Raw genomic sequence first — 17,672 nt, 5'->3', positions numbered from 1 at the left:
CATGGCCCATCTAGTAAACAAATGGCCCATACAGATGTGTCTATATCAGACATATTTCTATGGAATGAGTATAATCTGTTATGGCTCTACTCTTCAACAAGGACAGTAAAATCAGCTTCAAGAAAAGCACAGCCAGGTGAGATGGTGTTCTTTAAACTCTATGCACTATTAAATAAATCAGAAGGCACACTGCAGAATCAAAATTCAGAACTGCTTGGTGATGTAGATTATATAAAAACCTTCTAGGAAATCTCTCCCATTATATTTTCTAACATACACTTTTTCGTACAGTCTTCAATTCCAGATTTAGTGGTGTTAAAAAAATATAAAAAGAAAAGATAAGAAGCATAGCTACGGATTTGATCCCTCTCTCAGGACCACCCCATCAAGATCCCACTCCCTGCTGACTCTTCCTCCACCCCCTCCACTGAATATCTCTTGGTGTAGACACTGCCTTCCTCTCCTCTCTAGTACAGCAACCTGGCTTTGCCTCTCCCTGCTGCCCAGGCTCACAACCACCTTTACACAGCCTGTAATATCCACTTGGCGTCCTCCACCTCATGATGAATAGTTCTTCCATGGGTGACAGGAAGTTTCCAATTCTTCATGAGGTTCACTCTTGAAGGTGATAATACTGGAAAGAAGCTTGAAATAATTTTTACCTGTGCCATGTAATAAAATTATTTGCCATAATTTGAGCTTGCTATAACTTAAGTTTCATTTTGAACACTGTTGTGATTTGAAACAACACAAGTAAGTTGATTTTAACTTTGAGACACATATTTAACACATTTAAATGAATGGTCAAATCCACCAAAAATGCTAACTCTATGAGCCACTTTTCATCTTAAAGTTCAGGTACAAATTTTCCTTTTGAGTTCATTAATGACTGGACTTCATTTTGCAAATCATAAAATCTTTTTAGTATTTTATCCTGACAGATACTTCAGAAAAGTAAAGGACTCCCCTCCCCCCCCCTAATCAGCATCCATACTTCTAAGGAATTCCTGGAATTGGTGATGATCCAATCCATTGGACTTTATGAAATTCACAGATTTGATGGTGATTTGCACAATGTTTTTAATGCTTTTGCGCATAATTTTTTTTAATGTTATGATGCAGCAATACTTCATCAAATGTCAAATCAAAAATTGCTGGCAATTTGTAAATCAAAAGTCAAATCAAAAAATTGGCAAATGTAAATCAAAAGTTGCTGGCAGAAGTTGCATTATCTTTTATTATATAAATCCCTCTTTTTTACCAGCTGTCACCTGGGCACTATCAAGAACTATACCAGGTAACTTGACAAGGATTAAACAAAAAAGCTTTGATGTAATTTTTAGGGCTTTGTACAGATCAACAGATTTAGTAATTTTAATGGCACCAAAGACACTATTTCTTCAGTGACGTTATATTCATTATCAATACCTCTAGTAAAAATGGTAAGCTTAGCCACATCTGTAGCATCACTACTTTCATCTATCACCAAAGCATGAAATTTGAAATTACCAGATTTGCTCTCCTGATTATTTTGATAGATTTTCCTATTTCTTCAGACTGAGGAAGCTGAGAGATATTATCCAGAGCTTGGAAAAGGTTTTATTAGCTGTGCTGTAAATGCATGTTATTCATTTATTTTCATCAAACATCCGCCTAGTAGAATGACAGATGCAGTAATAAGTGTTCTACAACTTCAGACTAAAGTCTTTTTTATTGCCACCTACTATATCTATTAAATCATCAACTGTTGATTAGCTTGAGGGCTAATCTTGAAATGGCACTGTTAATTTCAGCTTTCACTTTAGAAAGTTTGTGTTTCTTTCTGTATGCAGTTTTCTAATGAGCAAACATTATTTATGATCCTATGCTAACTTATTTAACAGCTCTCCATTTTGGTGGACATTTATTTCCTAGCCAAATTGGCTGTATCAAGAGCAAATAATCCCCCAACCTACTGTACCACTCTCAGTTGCTCATCTAAGGTGGATAATGCAGTGGAACTCAGTCATCAGTGGGGGAAGTTAAGATTCAAGGTTCAAGTAAGAGGTCTTTCATACAGCCAAACCCCAACTTCTTGTGCTACATGAGAAATCCTGTAACAGGAAGAAAGTTCTGAAAAAGGAAAAGGAAACAAGGCACTAAGTTATGACTGATTCACACTCGTAACCCATGCAGTCAGGTGTGGAAAAAACTGAGATCTGCTAGTAGTTGGGCAGGATTATGAGCACAAACTTGTGTATACATATATATATATATATATATATATATATATATCTGTGGCTTCTTGATTGCATTTTCCTAGCTTACTGAAATTCTCCACAACACCCAATTATGTATAATGACCCCTTTTTAAAGTGTTAGGTATTACATTTCACCCTAGACCCTCTCCTCCCTCCTTTTATGAAATTAAATGTACTTTGAAAGAACAGTCCTAGATTAACAAGGAGCTACTTTATAAAAATTTCTGCCCTCCCCCAACTCTTTTACTGTCTTCTCTGCCTCAGCCATGGCAAAAAAAAAAAAAAAAAAAAAAAATTAGACTCTAGGTATAAATAACTTGAGCTCTGATATGGAACTATTAATGCAAAATTGACTGCAGTGATCAATGCCACTACAGAAATGCTTGTCAGACCCACCTATTAAGCATAAAATCTCTTGGCTAAAGTCGTAATTGATTCAATCTGATACTGTGCCACAGAACCAGGTATTTCTCTATTTGACAAGTCTAAGGATTGTTGTTTTTCCCAGTGAAATAAATTTTCTAGGCCGTGAAACAAATACTTGCTTGCTGATGCTATTCTGATGCTAATACCACCAATATTCCTGAGATGCTTTGGACAGCACAGGGGCTGCTTAAGTCTGGAAATGCAGAATACTAAACTCAATCCTCAGAAATAATCAGCATCAACACACAAAATGAACTTCGTACCAATAAGCATTTCCAGTTCTGAAACATGACTGGATCAGTTTGAATGCAGGATGCCAGGGACAAGCATGAAAGCTATTTCATGACAACACTTTCAATTCTTCAGCAGCTATTGTGATGGAATTTTATCATACTTACAGTCTCTGGCTGACATAAGAGGAAATACAACACTGTATTTAATTCCCTTTCTCCTTCACTAAAAAAATTCTTTTTTGACTGCACACAAATAATAGACACCAATGAGAATGAGAAATACATTGTTGATTCCAAATCATAGGCAACAGCAATGAATTCAAGCCCTACTGGAACAGGGCAAAAATGTCAAAGGTTAAAGAGATTATAAAATTATAAGAATGCTTTTAAAAGTATTTTTTAGAATAATGCTGTATTATCCACTAAAAATGTAGTAACAATTATCTCCAACACATACTGTATTTTTACCACCACCTGGCTATACTATGGAACACCTACAAACAGCATAGTGAGAGCAAATAAGGTAATTAATATATCTTTCCAAGCATAGTCAACACTTTTTTTCCTAACAAATGACATTTTTGCAGTTCTAAGTTTACTAGCAATCTTCCATAGTCTTTAAAAAGGAAAAAAAAAAAAGAGGGAGTGACTTATTTTCCTACAATTTTCTAGATGAGTTTAATTCAATAAGCACTAAATATGAGTGTTTCCTGAAAAGCCCCCTGAAAGACAGCTCTAATTCTTCAGTAATAATCAAGATTCCAAGTTTTATTATGCTAGTATTACATTAAATAAATGTAGTTTTTCTTTCCTTCATCCTCTAGGAAAACAATCTTGCTTTAAGATAATTATTCCAGCCTGGAAAATACTCACTATTTTTCACACATACTTGATGTGTATCTTATTGGTAATATCCTATTTACTGCTGTGTGATAGAAAGGCAGAAAGACAGATAGAAAGATAGATAGATCTCACAGATAAAATTTTGTTTCTCATCACTTCATCACTGCACTGATTCAAAGCAGTAACATTTCAACAGAGACCTCTATAGATACTCAGACTCTAAAATACCTTCAGTGGATCTGTCAGCTGTACAAGGAGATCTCTCATACATCTAAAGTGGCTCAAAACGTATAGTACTTCTTATCTTTCATTTTCTGACACTTTGGTTATCAGAAAAAAGACATGTTATTTGACAAAAAGAGACATATTTAGCCAGGAAACAGGTATATGGTGGTTTATAAATCATGCAGGTGACAAGGCTGCATCCCATTTACAAAACTGGTTTTACCTTGATTAAGAAAACTCGGGAAAAAATGTCCAAAATCCTTTATGAGATCTTTGTTATAGCAACTCTCCATTAACAAGTGAGTGTTTTGGTAGGCACAGAATTAGGAAAAATTTAAACTCAGCTCCAGATCAAAAGAACTCCCATCTAGGACATTGGTAGTTGCAGTCAAACCATTCTAGCCATAAACTTATTCAACCTCAGTGAATCAGGCTGCAGAATTAGAACATTCAGATTAATAACATTGTAGGAACATCCCCTGCAGCTCTTTTGTCTATTTGTATCACATTTTTCATCACAGAAGTCTTTCTATTTGTACAACAGTGTCTGACTTACCTTTTTTTTTTTTTTTTTTTTAAAAAAAAAAGAGTAGCAGATAACTACATTATTGCTTCCTGATAAAACACCAGATAAATCTTGTTTCCTTGCTCTGTATTCCAAATACACACACTTTACTGTAAGCTTGATAACCTCGGTGAGAATATAATAAGAAAATGAATCATTTTTCTTAGGGAAAAAGAAAGTCTGGAGAAAGAACAGAACCTTCAACAATGTTTAAAGAATAGCTATAATGTCCCTCTCTACTCTTCTCTCGTGAGGCCCCATCTGGAGTACTGCAGCCAGGTTTGGGGCCCCCAATTCAGGAAAGATGTGGAGCTGTTGGAGTGAGTCCAACAGAGGAGGGCCATGAAGATGATCAGAGGGCTGGAGCACCTCCCCTATGAAGACAAGCTGTGAGAGCTGGGCTTGTTCAGCCTGGAGAAAAGAAGGTTGCGGGGTGACCTAATTTCAGCTTTCCAGTATTTAAAAGGCGATTATAAACAGGAAAGGAATCAACTTTTTACAAGGTTAGACAGTGATAAGACAAGGGGAATAGTTTTAAGCTCAAGGAGGGAAGGTTTAGATTATATGTCGGGGAAAAATTCCTTACCAAGAGAGTGGTAAAATGCTGGAACAGGTTGCCCAGAGAGGTTGTGGATGGTCCGTCCCTGGAGGTGTTCAAGACCAGGTTGGATGGGGCTCTGGGCAACCTGGTCTAGTACCAGATCTGGAGGTTGGTGGCCCTGCCTGTGGCAGTGTGGTTAGAACTTGATCCTTGGGGTCCCTTCCAACCCAAGTCATTCTATGATTCTGTGATTCTATGATTCTATGAATTTCCTTTCTAACCAGGATTTCTGACAGTAAAGCAGAACAAGCAACATCAATGACCTGAAATTCTGATGTGTAAATAGAGGATTACTCATGTCAAGACTTCAGGCAGTAGACTAAGCCATTTTCTAAATCCTGCTTCCAAGAAAATAAAAAATTGATCAGAAAAACAGAACAGAAAACTAGAAAAAAAAAATCTATAATCAGGAAGTGGCACCCACTTCACTCCCAGCAAGTCTTTTCAAAATTATTAACAAAACAAAACAAAAATAAACAACTAACCTCCACCACCACAAAATGCCACACAAATACTGGGTAAAGGGAATTATGATTTATGATGTCACAGTGTTTTTGATATCATGTGCAAAGAGAGCATATGAAAGATGACAATGACCATGACAATGACTATTCTTAATAGATTCTGCATTTTCAGATTCTTGTCTTCACTTTCTTCACTTCCCCCTCCTAATCATTAAAACATACTTTACTGCATCTGGAGATAACATTTTTGAATACTGATCAGACTCCTCTTATTTCTTCTTTCAGAAATTCATTTTATATTTGGTGTAGATTAAATCCAGTAATAAATTAATGGGTTTTTCCTGTTTAAAATGAGTTGTCAAAAACAAATTGTAGAAATTTTGTATTCAAATATTTTTCTGGAAATTAAAATTACATTAAAATGTGATCTGCCACTCCCAGACCTAAGGGCTGCATTCCCATTAGTGTTTTAAAGTCGGTCAAAAAAGAAAGCAATGTATTAGACGGAAGAATTTAAAAATATTTCTGGTAAATTTCAATCTGTTCCTTTGACTTTCTGAGCACTGTAATCCAAAACTTTCATGTCTGCTTTGAAATCCTTCTTCTTTCACTTTCTAGAAAACTTTATATATTTTTTGTTCTAATTATATCTTAAGGAAGTCTATCTGCTATAGGTTTTCTTGTTTTCTTATCTTTTTGATTAGAACATTTTTTAGACCATATTGTAGGAACAAGAAGCATAATCCTTTACAGATAAGAAAACAGAAAACAAACATAATATTCTGCACTTGTCACTATGTACTCGAAAAAACAATACAAGTATAATCTGCATTTTTCAGCGAATTAGTTAATGATTACACTGCTACCATAAAACAAATGCCAGATTTGGTTGTGCATTGTCACAGTCACTTGGTAAAATACTCTTAAAATAAAAAAAATTTTAGAAAGTGATTCAGACAAATACTAAACACACTGAATAATCTTGCAGTAATTTCATTAAGAACTGAACACTTAAAGTTCATCAGCATGGTTGAAGATGGTTGGCAAATCTTTGATTCATTCCTTCCCTAAAGGGATGCAGTTCACATTTGAGTTTTTTGCTAAAATTAAGATAAAAGAGTCTTCCACATTTTAGAGGTGCTGATTTTTTCTTTTTCTTTTTTTGTTTTGTCTTGTTTTATTTGTTTGTTTTATTCCTTTAGGGTGAGGGGCAGTGATTTAGCCAGTAGAGAGCAATTAAGTAGTCTTAATGACATCTATCAGTTTTAACATAATGGGCTTCCTGGACTAAACAGCAGGCAAAAAAAGAATAAGATGGTAAAAATAAAGCTGTGTAGCCAAAATAGAATTTCATCCACCTTGAGAGATGCTGTGCTTGAATTAACTCAGAGCATACATTTCTGACTCCCCATAGAATCTGGTTTACAGCTGTCACTGACTGATTTATCAACAATGTGGATTTGTTATAGATGCAAAATACTTTTACTATAGCCTTCAGCTAAACAAAATATAAAAAGAAAGCAAATTTTGTATTGTACTTGCAACTAGATTCCACTACTGCCTTGCCACACAATTGCTCTTTAATTACAAATCCTAAATTAGTTTCAGTTGTATTGTGATACAAAGCAGCTTTCCTCAGCAGTTAACAAGGACACCAAAAAGTTGAGCCTGCACTCATTTTTTATATGTACACTTTGACATTTCCTCCTTGAAACAATCTGTGACATGTATGACAACCTTAGTTCTGCTGCTTCAAAATGTTTTGAGGTTAACTGATTTCCAAGACAATTTAAATTAACTCAGGGACAGAATGTGACAAGCAACTGCACAGCAGCAGAAATGATGCCAACTTTCTGCATGCTCTTGCCACAGAGATATTCCTACAAGCACTGCTAGCATTCACCACTGAATTACATGTTTCTTCAAAACTCTGATTTCCTTATCTAGCCATGTTGCAGGCCAAAGGATGCCAGGAGCTTCTCTCATTTGCTGTAACTACTGTGAAGATCGTCCTCCCTAAAATGGAGCCTGCTCAGCTCTCTTGAAGGAGAATAGCTCTGCACACTCTTGAAAATGTATACTCCTTCAAATTCTGATATCTCATAGACTTGCTAGAATTGCTTAAAAGCAATTTTAGGACTACATTCCTTATTGCCTCTGCTAAAAAAGAGGAGCAGTGTCAAAGAAAAAGTTGCCATGAATTTGCAGTGGTGTCACTGAAAACAGAGTTAGATTGGTACTGTATATGATTATGTTTGTTCAGTCATAACTACCATGCTTTGTACTTGACTGTGAAAAATCAGAAATTTTGAAAATATGTAAATGTCTCCTGAAATATACTGGTGGATGTTTTAGGATGTACAGCACTTGGAGACATTAGTGTACTATATAGTGTACTATAACCTACTACTGCAAATAAAACGTGGAAAAATAGGTGCTTTCAAATTGCATCCCAGGTACATCTTAACTACAAAAACAGTCACTTAAAAGGCACTGCAACTTACAGCACTCATGGTTCCCTTAAAGCAATTCTGGGTTGTTAATTCAGATCACATCAATGCTTAAAAATTTGATAACTGAGTAATTAAACAACGTCATCTCTTGGCACCAGAAGACAGGTAATAAACAAAGCATCCACTTTAATTGCAAAGATAAATTACGAATATCTGAAAATAAAAGAAATACACACTTATCTTTTTTTTTTCAAGAGTATTTTAAATGCAGTACTTGCTTGAGCTACTGACTTAAAATCATGAATTCCCTCCTCCCCCAGAAATTGCTGCTTAGGACTTACTGTTACTCCGAAAAAGTTTGTTTCATTCATAGCATCCAGAAAAATTTTGCCAAGTTTGTGATTTGTATAATTAAAATCTTCAATTTTTTGGTGCTTGTTGGTGGCATTGAGATACTTCATTGCACGCTGCAAGGTCTTGGCAATCACCCATATTCCGTCATAGGCGTAACCATGAAATTTGCTGGATTGTCCATCACCACGCTTTGCGTTGTATTCCCTTTCATATTGTTGTGGAGTCTGCAGAGGAGAAAAATTTCAGTTTTACTTCAATACTTAACATTTCACTGATTCGTGTCCATACAGGACAAGGGGAAATGTCTTTAAACTAAATGAGGAAAGATTTATGTTAAACGTTAAGAAGAAATTCTTTACTTTGAGGGTGGTGAGGCCCTGGCACAGGCTGTGCACAGAAGCTGTAGATGCCCCATCCCTGGAGGAGTTCAAAGCCAGGTTGAAAGGGACCCTGGGCAGCTGAGCCAGTGGATGGCAAATCTGCCACCCTAGAACTCAGTTGTCTTTAATGTGCCTTCAAATCCAAGCCATGCTATGATTCTGTGAAACCTGAACCGTAAAGTGCACGCTCTAGTTTAGATGAATGTATCACTAACGTGGAACAGACAATCAAAGCAAGAATTAAGAAAGAAACAGTAATTACAAAAATGTGTACTGTGTAATGTTACAAAACTGATGGTGAGGCCATGAGGGGGATTGAGGAGACCGGAAGACTGAAAAGTAGTTTGCTTCTCTGTATGAAGGACAGATTTATTTATTTTGCTTCCATGCAGAAGGCTTTAGTTCAACCAGAACTATCAGCACAGGATGCATACTGGTAAGCCACAGTACTAGAACATAGAGTCTGTATCCCTAAAGATAAATGCTCTGATTATACTCTATAGAATAATGCAAATCAAATGGTCTTTACTTAAGTTACTACTTGCTTAATGTGCAATTATTTGAGTGGCAATTTGCCTATATTTTACAAGTTTATTATGCTCTTTACGATGCTCTCTCTTATGATGAGTTGCCTTTTCATAAAGTTGCCTTTCCTGCTCACTCAGCAAAACATGAAAAACAACAGAAGAAAAAATGATGAAAAATAGGAAAATCAAGCATGTTTATTCATTGATGAGAGTTTGCAGGCATTTATACTATGATAAAATGTTAGGTACTTTATATATGGAAATACTACATATTTATGTGTTTAAAGAAAGACCCTCCAGTTCAGAGAGGCACAAATAATCAATGACATCAGACATTTGCAGGACTAGGGATAAACATAAATGTTTTCTATTCTGTAAACAAAAATATTAATTTGCCATAATGCAACATGTGATATTGAAGACTAATTCAAGCTTTATTGTGTATTTATCTGTAAGGTCCATAAAGGGTAAAGACAACAGTATTTAGGCAAGGGACTTTAGAGCTTTTAAGGAAATTCTCCCTGAAGAGAATTCAAATGGATTTTTAAATATTTAAGAATTATGAATCAGTGGAAAAAAAGAGAATAACAATGATGACTGCCAACTCTCTGCAGAAACACCTTGTAGTTTGGCCTTCCTCCTATGTGCTTTACTGTGCCAAGATGCTTGAAGACCATAACACATTAGTAGGAGGAAAAATACTAACCCTTCCTGATATGGTCTTATTCATTTTTGAACTGAGAGGCTCAAAATCCACTCCAATATAACCTTCCATGGCTGCAAGAAGATTTTTGCTGAGACACTGTGAAGAATTAATCCAGGATTCCCACCAAAGATTTTCATACCACCCTGGAATAATCCACTGATACTTGCTGCCATACATTTCTTCAACATAAGCCTATAATGAAAAAAAAAAATAAATAGAAAAGATATTTTAATAGACATATTAAACATTAAAAAAAAAAAAAGTTTCTCTTCATGATTTTTGTTTGTTTTTCCCTTTAATAATAAAATAATGTCCTTACAGAAAGATACAAATGTATTTAGAACAGTTTAGAATAACTGCTTTCTAACAATGAGGACTCCTTTCTTGAATATTTCTGACTTTAAAACTAAGTTCCTGAGGAGAGAATTAGATAAAATCTCATCTGTTTTCAATAGATCATTCACTCAAAAGCAGAATAGAATATTGAATTCTAAGACCAGGAGAGAGAAGGAGGAACACTGGCAGAAGGTACCTTGTTTCCATCAGAAATTTTGTATAACACAGTTATTACATGAGTGGCAGGGCCACATTTAAGCTAAATTTCACCAGCACATAAACCAGGGTATTGTCAAACAAAAGAACTTGGAGCTGAGACAAGAACAAGTCTCAGTGTTGCAAATATGAGTAATGTGACTGAGATAAAGTAGACCATAAGGACATTAAATAAGCACTTTCTTCTGAGGAGTAAGAATCAGTGATAAACTCATAAACCAAGCAACCATCAGTGACTTTTTTCTTTCAGTAAGAAATTTCTTCTATTCCATTTGAAAACTGAACACCACTCACTGTACTTTCAGTTACTGAGATGATAGTTATTTCCTTTAAATACATAGCAGACACATCTATCAGGAAACACAACTACTCAGTGAGCACATCTGCTGATGTACCTAAAAACAGATCTATTCAAAATAGATATTCTATTGTGAATAGTGTACTAGGATGAAGTCAGAAAATTTTATCTCAAATATTTTTCTCAAGATTTGTAACTAAATGTTTTTCTTTTGACGTTTCGGTCAGACTCAGTTTCAAAACAGCAGTTTTTGTTTTTTTTGTTTCTTTGTTTCTTAGCATAAGCACTGTTGGAGATACAAAATAAAAAAATCAATTTTTTCAAAATAAGTGGTGTAGCATTAAATCTCCTAACTGGAAGACCTGTAACTTCTTACACGATCTTTACAGCAGGACAAAACAATGAGAGTAAAACGAGGAAATATTAGCTATTCTGAACATAATCATTTTTAAAAGATCATTCCAAGAGACTATCAGATATATAAATATGAACTGCAAAAATTACACCATGGGAGAGCCTCTTAAATATATTAATACCCAAATTAAAATTGGGCTTTAAATCTGTGGAAACTATTGTATTTCTGACAAGTCAGTTTAGAAATTTATTGTGCAGAAAGCAGTTCTCTTTGGCCCTTGGTCGCAGGAGCTTCTGTTCAGCTAAAACCAAATTTCATGCATTTGTACACAGTGCTGCTCGAAAGAACTTCAGTCTGAAACCCACTGTCTGCCATCTCGTATCATACTTATTCCATAATTCTCATAAATTGCTTGTCTTTCTCATTAATTTCATCTTTCCAGAAATACATTTGTTTTTGTCCTCCTGTGACACCTTTTAAAGAGATCCAAAATAGTTTCCGTTTTAGAACAAGATGATTCAAGGTCTTTCAGTGATACAGTGTCGTTTACTTGCCAGTTTTCAAATCACAAAGGACACAAATTAACACAGAGCAGCACTGTTTGAGAAGGGCAGTCTTCCACAGCTTCCTCTGCTCTATGCAGGTTAAGGTGTCAAGCCAAATACTGCTGGAAAATATTGGCTCTAACTACTTTAAGTAAGCCCATTGTAAGCGCAGAAATGTTTCATCGTTCATCCCACCTTGTCTTCAGCTCTGAACTACTGAAATCAGATCTGTTGGAGTTATTCTGTTTGCTGGAGCACTTGAGCCTCTTTTCTTTATAATCTGTAAATGTCTTGGGATATTGACTGAAAACTAAAAGTTTCCAAATGGCCAAAAATTCTATCCTGGAAACGTGAAATCATTCCCAACAAGGCTGCTGTGAAACTTTCACATGCCTGCAAGAATTTGATCAGATGTCTAGATATTGCTAAAGAAGAAAGAGCTGGAAACTCTTCCTTTGAGATCTGATGGATTAGTAGGGTCAGAAGGGTGTGATGGTCTTGGGAAGCCAAACTGAGTAGGAAGAAAATCAGCTACTCCCAAAGTTGAGCACCATGACCATGCAGTCTCTTTGTCAGGGACAGCAAAGCTAGTGTTCAGGCATTTCCGTATGTTGTTCCAGAATATTTTATGATTATTTCAAAATATATGTATGTACATATATATACATATATGTATGCATACATATATTGCCACCATTTCCTCCCTGTTGATTCTGCTGCATGGAGATGATTTTGATGCTTAAAAGATGTATTTCCTTGACCCAAAATACATGGATCTTGCACGAGCCATTTGCATGCACACCAATTAACTCTCACGGGTTTTAGCTTCTATAAGGAAGATTTCTGTGCAAGAACAGGGCAAAGAACATTTACATGCACTTTATACCATCAGAAGAAAAAGTAGTTATGGTGTCTTCCCAAAGTCTCCTGCATGTGCTAGGCAGGCAGTCCTGGACATATATTTTTTTTCTCATTGTGAGAATAATTTTGGTATTTTTAGAAAATTTTTCACTCTTGTTTGAATCTATTAAGAAATGCTTACTTAGGACAAAAATCATCCTATAAATGCAAAGTGCTTGGTGACATGGAAGCTCTGGCTCAACACTCTACACACATACTTTATCACTGTCAAAATCTCACAATGATAAACAGGGCTACTGTCCTGAAAGTAGCCAAAGACAAGGTGGGATGAATGATGAAACATTTCTGCACTTACAATGAGCTTACTTAAAGATTAGTTGATTACTGAACCAAGTTTTAAAATTCATGTTTTAACTGAGCCTTATAGCAATTTGATAAAACAGCTTTTAATAATTTGGCAAATGAAAATCTAATTTCTAAAAATGCTTAAGATTTTGATTAATTATTAATACACAGTAAGTTTAAATAAATTCTTTTATTCTATTTAGGACATACAGAAATCAAGTCAAAGGACAAATAGGCACCATAACTTTTTAAAGAGACCATCGTTATTTGTTAGTTTTAGCATAAACCAATTATCACTATTATCAATAACTGTGAAATGGTTTTCAGTGTGTCTGCAGTGATGCGGATTCATCTCTTTGATTGTTGCACACTACAGGCTGACATTACTCAAAACAGGGTAAGCATACTGGTAAAAAGCTAAAGGTTATCACTGCTGGTGCTGATTGTGCATTCATATGCAAATGAAAATCTGCTTCAGTTTCTTAAAAGAAAACAGAAGCAACAAGAAAACACACTTCAATCTGTAATGAACCATTTTTACACACTTCAGAATATGACCGCTCTTAATCTTTAGCCTTTGCTTAAAGGAACAGTTACATTGAATGTCATTAGAAACTTATTGGTGAGCTAATTTTTGGCTACTGCCTTATTTCAAATTTCCTGATATCTAAAATAGACCATTGCATATTCAGTGATCATTTAAAATACTCTTTTTCAACAAGTGAACAGAACTCTATTAGAGATGGATTGGAAGGAAATGTGTACTAAGCAAACCAAAAAAATTGCGAGAAATAACAATGCCTCTAATTAGACAGAGAGAGGCAGTGTTCCTTTCAACACAGCAGATCTGAGATCTGGAATCAAGTGGAAATCAAAGAGATGAATTACCTCAGTCTCTGTAAGAAATCTGTCTGTGTGTAGCCAGTGAATTCTAGCAGTCTGTGCAAAACAGGCTGCAAAACCTCACTCTTGTTGACTTTCCATTGTGCTTCTCTCACATCAGCATGGACACATTCTACATCCCACCTCTATAAGAATGTCTATAAACTTCTGAACTGCAGTGAACCTCCATCTGTTTCTCATTAGAAATCAGTGGTGCCCTTAATTTCAAAACAGAGACTCAGCAGTAATACTCTATCAGCTCAAGGAGACTAGAGTCCAGTTCTTCTGTATCACAAGTGCTGATTACACTTTGCCTACGTTGTTATTGTTTAGAATCATAGAATCACCAAGGTTGGAAAAGACCTTCAAGATCATCCAGTCCAACCGTTCACCTATTCCCAGTAGCTCCCACTAAACCATGTCCCTCAACACAACATCCAGCCTTTCCTTGAACACCCCCAGGCTCGGTGACTCCACCACCTCCCTGGGCATCCATTCCAGTGCCTGACCACCCTTTCTGAAAAGTAATACTTCCTAATGTCCAACCTGAATCTCCCCTGCCGTAGCTTGAAACCATTCCCTCTGGTCCTATCACTAATGACACGAGAGAAGAGGCCAACCCCCAGCTCACTACAACCTCCCTTCAGGAAGTTATAGAGAGCAATGAGGTCTCCCCTGAGCCTCCTCTTCTCCAGGCTTGTTTACTGGTCAAGTCACCTAAATCTCAGTGACCTATACATAATAATTTTTTTAGTTGTCTTCAGACAGATAATTACAACAGCTAGGAGTCAGTCTAGTTTGATTATGGCTTAAAGGTGATGTCTTGGAAAAATTCCCTTTAGCAACTTTTTAAAAAAATTTTTTTTTTAATGCAGAATTTGAAGTTTTCATTAGGTAAGTAGTGAAGTTATATTTCAACCCAAGTTCAAATAATAATCAGACAACATCTGTCCAACACTGCTGAATATTTGGTTTTTGAATTGTTCTGTTCTGAGCAAAATTCCCTAATTTTTATCCCACAAAAAATATCACATTCAATCCACTGAGGTGCAAACAACAGTAGAAAGCTAAGATTTCCCATAGATTTTAAATTGCTAATTGCTTTTGATGCTAGCGTTAAACGAATAGATAAGCCTATTTAAAACATCATAGGAAACACCTGCTAACATTCACTTAGGTTTGAATTAGTGCTGTCATGTTTTTAAAATTCCCCTCTGAATTAGGCTGTCTTTTAGTCCATTTGTCTTTTGAGTTACGTGCTATGTATCTTCTGTGTGTGTATGCCTGTGTGTGCAGGGAATAACCAGGTAAAATGAAAATGAGCATATGGAGGTGCTCAGGAAATTCCACAGCATATAATTCTAGGGTGCAACCAGAAAACCAGTACAGACATTAATGGCTTTCCCATCTACAGAAATTATTAGCAAATAGTATTCATGTCATAAGCGCAATCAGAAATAAATATATGTTTTTTCCTCTGGTACAATAGAAGCTCCCTTTAACAAACCTAAAGCCTTGCTCTGACTGATGTAAACTACTCAGCTAAATATAAAAGAGAATCACAAACCTGACTGAAGTTACACCTCGGGGGGGGGGGGGGGGGAATAAAAAAACTTGACATATCTAAGTTATTGTGCTCTTAGACACACAGCTGTAGAAGTGCATGAGTCAACAATATATTTCATGACTAATAGCAGGCTTACTGACATATTGCCATGCACTAATATATAAGTGACCTACTTTGAACTGTCCTCTCCTGTTGGAACTCTCATAATTAATACATTTATACAACCATAAATACATAATCTCTTGGATTTCTCCAAGCTACAGAAAAATCCACCTTATTATTTCTGACATTAATGTACTTTAGAAGAAGCCTTCACTCCTGGAACTTGAATTACACAGGCTTCTTCAGTTAGTACCTAACAGCTGCTGTGGCAAGCTGTTGTGGCAGGCTCTTGTGTGCAAGAGATAGATCTACCATAAATCCTTCAGACTAGAACAGTATGGACAAGAGGACACCCTACCCACAGAGGTTTCTAGGATTTCTTTAGCTTCCTCTTAGGTATACAAACATGCAACAAAACCATAGAGGAAGGCAACAGCATACTAAGTGCAGTGGACTTAGTGAGGTCAGTATCTTGCCTAGTACTGGGTTGGCAGACAGCTGTGACCAGGATACCTCAGATGGGCACATGAAGCCCAGCTATCAAAGATCTGTGGAGGATACAAGCCACAGAAGGAGTCTTCTTTATTTGCAGGAATGGAAAAATAGGAGATTATCTTTGTCAATCTATTTAAATGCTGGAACAAAAAGATCTATATACCAAGACTGATCAGAGATGAGAAAAATGAAAAAGAAATAGTGTTTTCCATTTCCTTTTGGATGCAAACAGATATTGTTCCTTCCAAATATACTCTGCAATATCTCCTTTCCAAATTTTGCCAGCAACTACAACTGCTAAATAACAGCCAATACATGCAGCATATGAAGAAACCAGATTTTGAACGTTTGCCTTTCTTTCCTTTGCTAGGTAACTTTGTCTGAGTGAAAACCAAAATACCAAAACTAAAGTCACAAAAATTTGCCTGTTTGTGATTCGTTGTGATTATTTATTTACTGAGCAGATACAAAAAAAGATCCATGTTTCACTCCAGCTTGTGCATGTTTGCAGTACATTCAAATACACACAAAGACTGTGAAGACATATATGGTGAAATTACACATACTGGTCTTACTACAGTTCTTTTACTTCACAGTCTCTTTTTTTTTTTTTTAATAGTATTTTCTGTCAGTAAGAGTATGTCAAATGTACAATAGTAAGAAAGTGAATGATGATTGTACAATTACCAATATTTTGGGTAGCAGAAATTTTAGAATTGTTTTGTTAGCCCACATAGGAACTGCTTAAATTTTTAAATCAAAGTAAAACATGCAAAAATACATACATACATACACACACACAAACAGACACCAGAACACAACTACTGGACATAATGCAAAACTGGAAGTTCTCTGCATCTGTTGCTACATACGTACAAGTGTTTCTCAGGACCTGGTATGAAGAGAACTGCTAAAGTTCAATACAGTATTTAATTCCATTAGAAGAAAGCAATAATGAGAAGCTAACCATGAAGGCCATGCCCAAATTGCTCTGAAGTCAAGTGCAAAGTATTTTATTGAAACAGAAATGAAGCTAAGCATATGTAACTTCCCTTAAGGCTAAAAGTCTTTGCAAAGCTGAACCACATGAAGACACGTTTATACTCATATATTTTTATACAGATGTACTACATTTTTATTGTGATACAAAATTAAACATATTTACTTACACAGCAGAAAACTTTCACAGCCATTTCCTCATCAAACTGGCCAAGGATTATACGAACGTCATTACCCTGTAGATTAAATAAGATGCAGGGAAGTTAAATACAGATGCAGCCTTTCCAGAAACAACTTCAGCTGGCCATTGAAATCATATACAGAGTTGGAACAGATCACAGCTGCAGACAGCAAAATTCATTCAGAATTATTACATTTTCTACAAGTTCAAGATCTTGAAACTCTGCAAGAAGAGGGCAGCTGAGGTGTCTGAAGAAAATGATTAAGCAATAGAACTAATGAGAAAAATAAATGTAATGTTTATCTTTTCAAATATTACTATTCAAAGCCACTGAATTAGTAAATATTCTTTTGATGCCTTGCAAGATTTCTTCTTTTATTATTACTTTTGCCTATTAAAAACAGTTGAAAGTACACACTTTTTACTGTTTGTACAAATTAATAATGTGAAGATAAGAGAATTGGGATTCATAA

The 17,672-nt window shown here is 35.7% G+C and overlaps 1 protein-coding gene across 1 annotated transcript in view; it reads right to left on the bottom strand.

Annotated features, from left to right (window-relative positions):
* The window catches only part of GABBR2 (gamma-aminobutyric acid type B receptor subunit 2), a 448,585-nt gene that overhangs the window by 212,169 nt on the left and 218,744 nt on the right, over positions 1–17,672 (bottom strand). The window contains exons 5-7 of the mRNA XM_042869427.1: positions 17,189–17,254; positions 10,018–10,209; positions 8,392–8,628 (exon numbers count right to left, since the gene is read on the bottom strand). Coding sequence (XP_042725361.1) covers positions 8,392–8,628; positions 10,018–10,209; positions 17,189–17,254 — 495 coding nt within the window. The remainder of the gene's footprint in view (positions 1–8,391; positions 8,629–10,017; positions 10,210–17,188; positions 17,255–17,672) is intronic.

Source organism: Lagopus leucura, unplaced genomic scaffold (assembly GCF_019238085.1).
Source record: "Lagopus leucura isolate 7727_CA_CO unplaced genomic scaffold, USGS_WTPT01 Super-Scaffold_100002, whole genome shotgun sequence".
Classification (NCBI taxonomy): domain Eukaryota; kingdom Metazoa; phylum Chordata; class Aves; order Galliformes; family Phasianidae; genus Lagopus; species Lagopus leucura.
The sequence above is the reverse complement of the archived record's forward strand: the minus strand, read 5'-3'. Positions and strand labels throughout refer to the sequence as shown.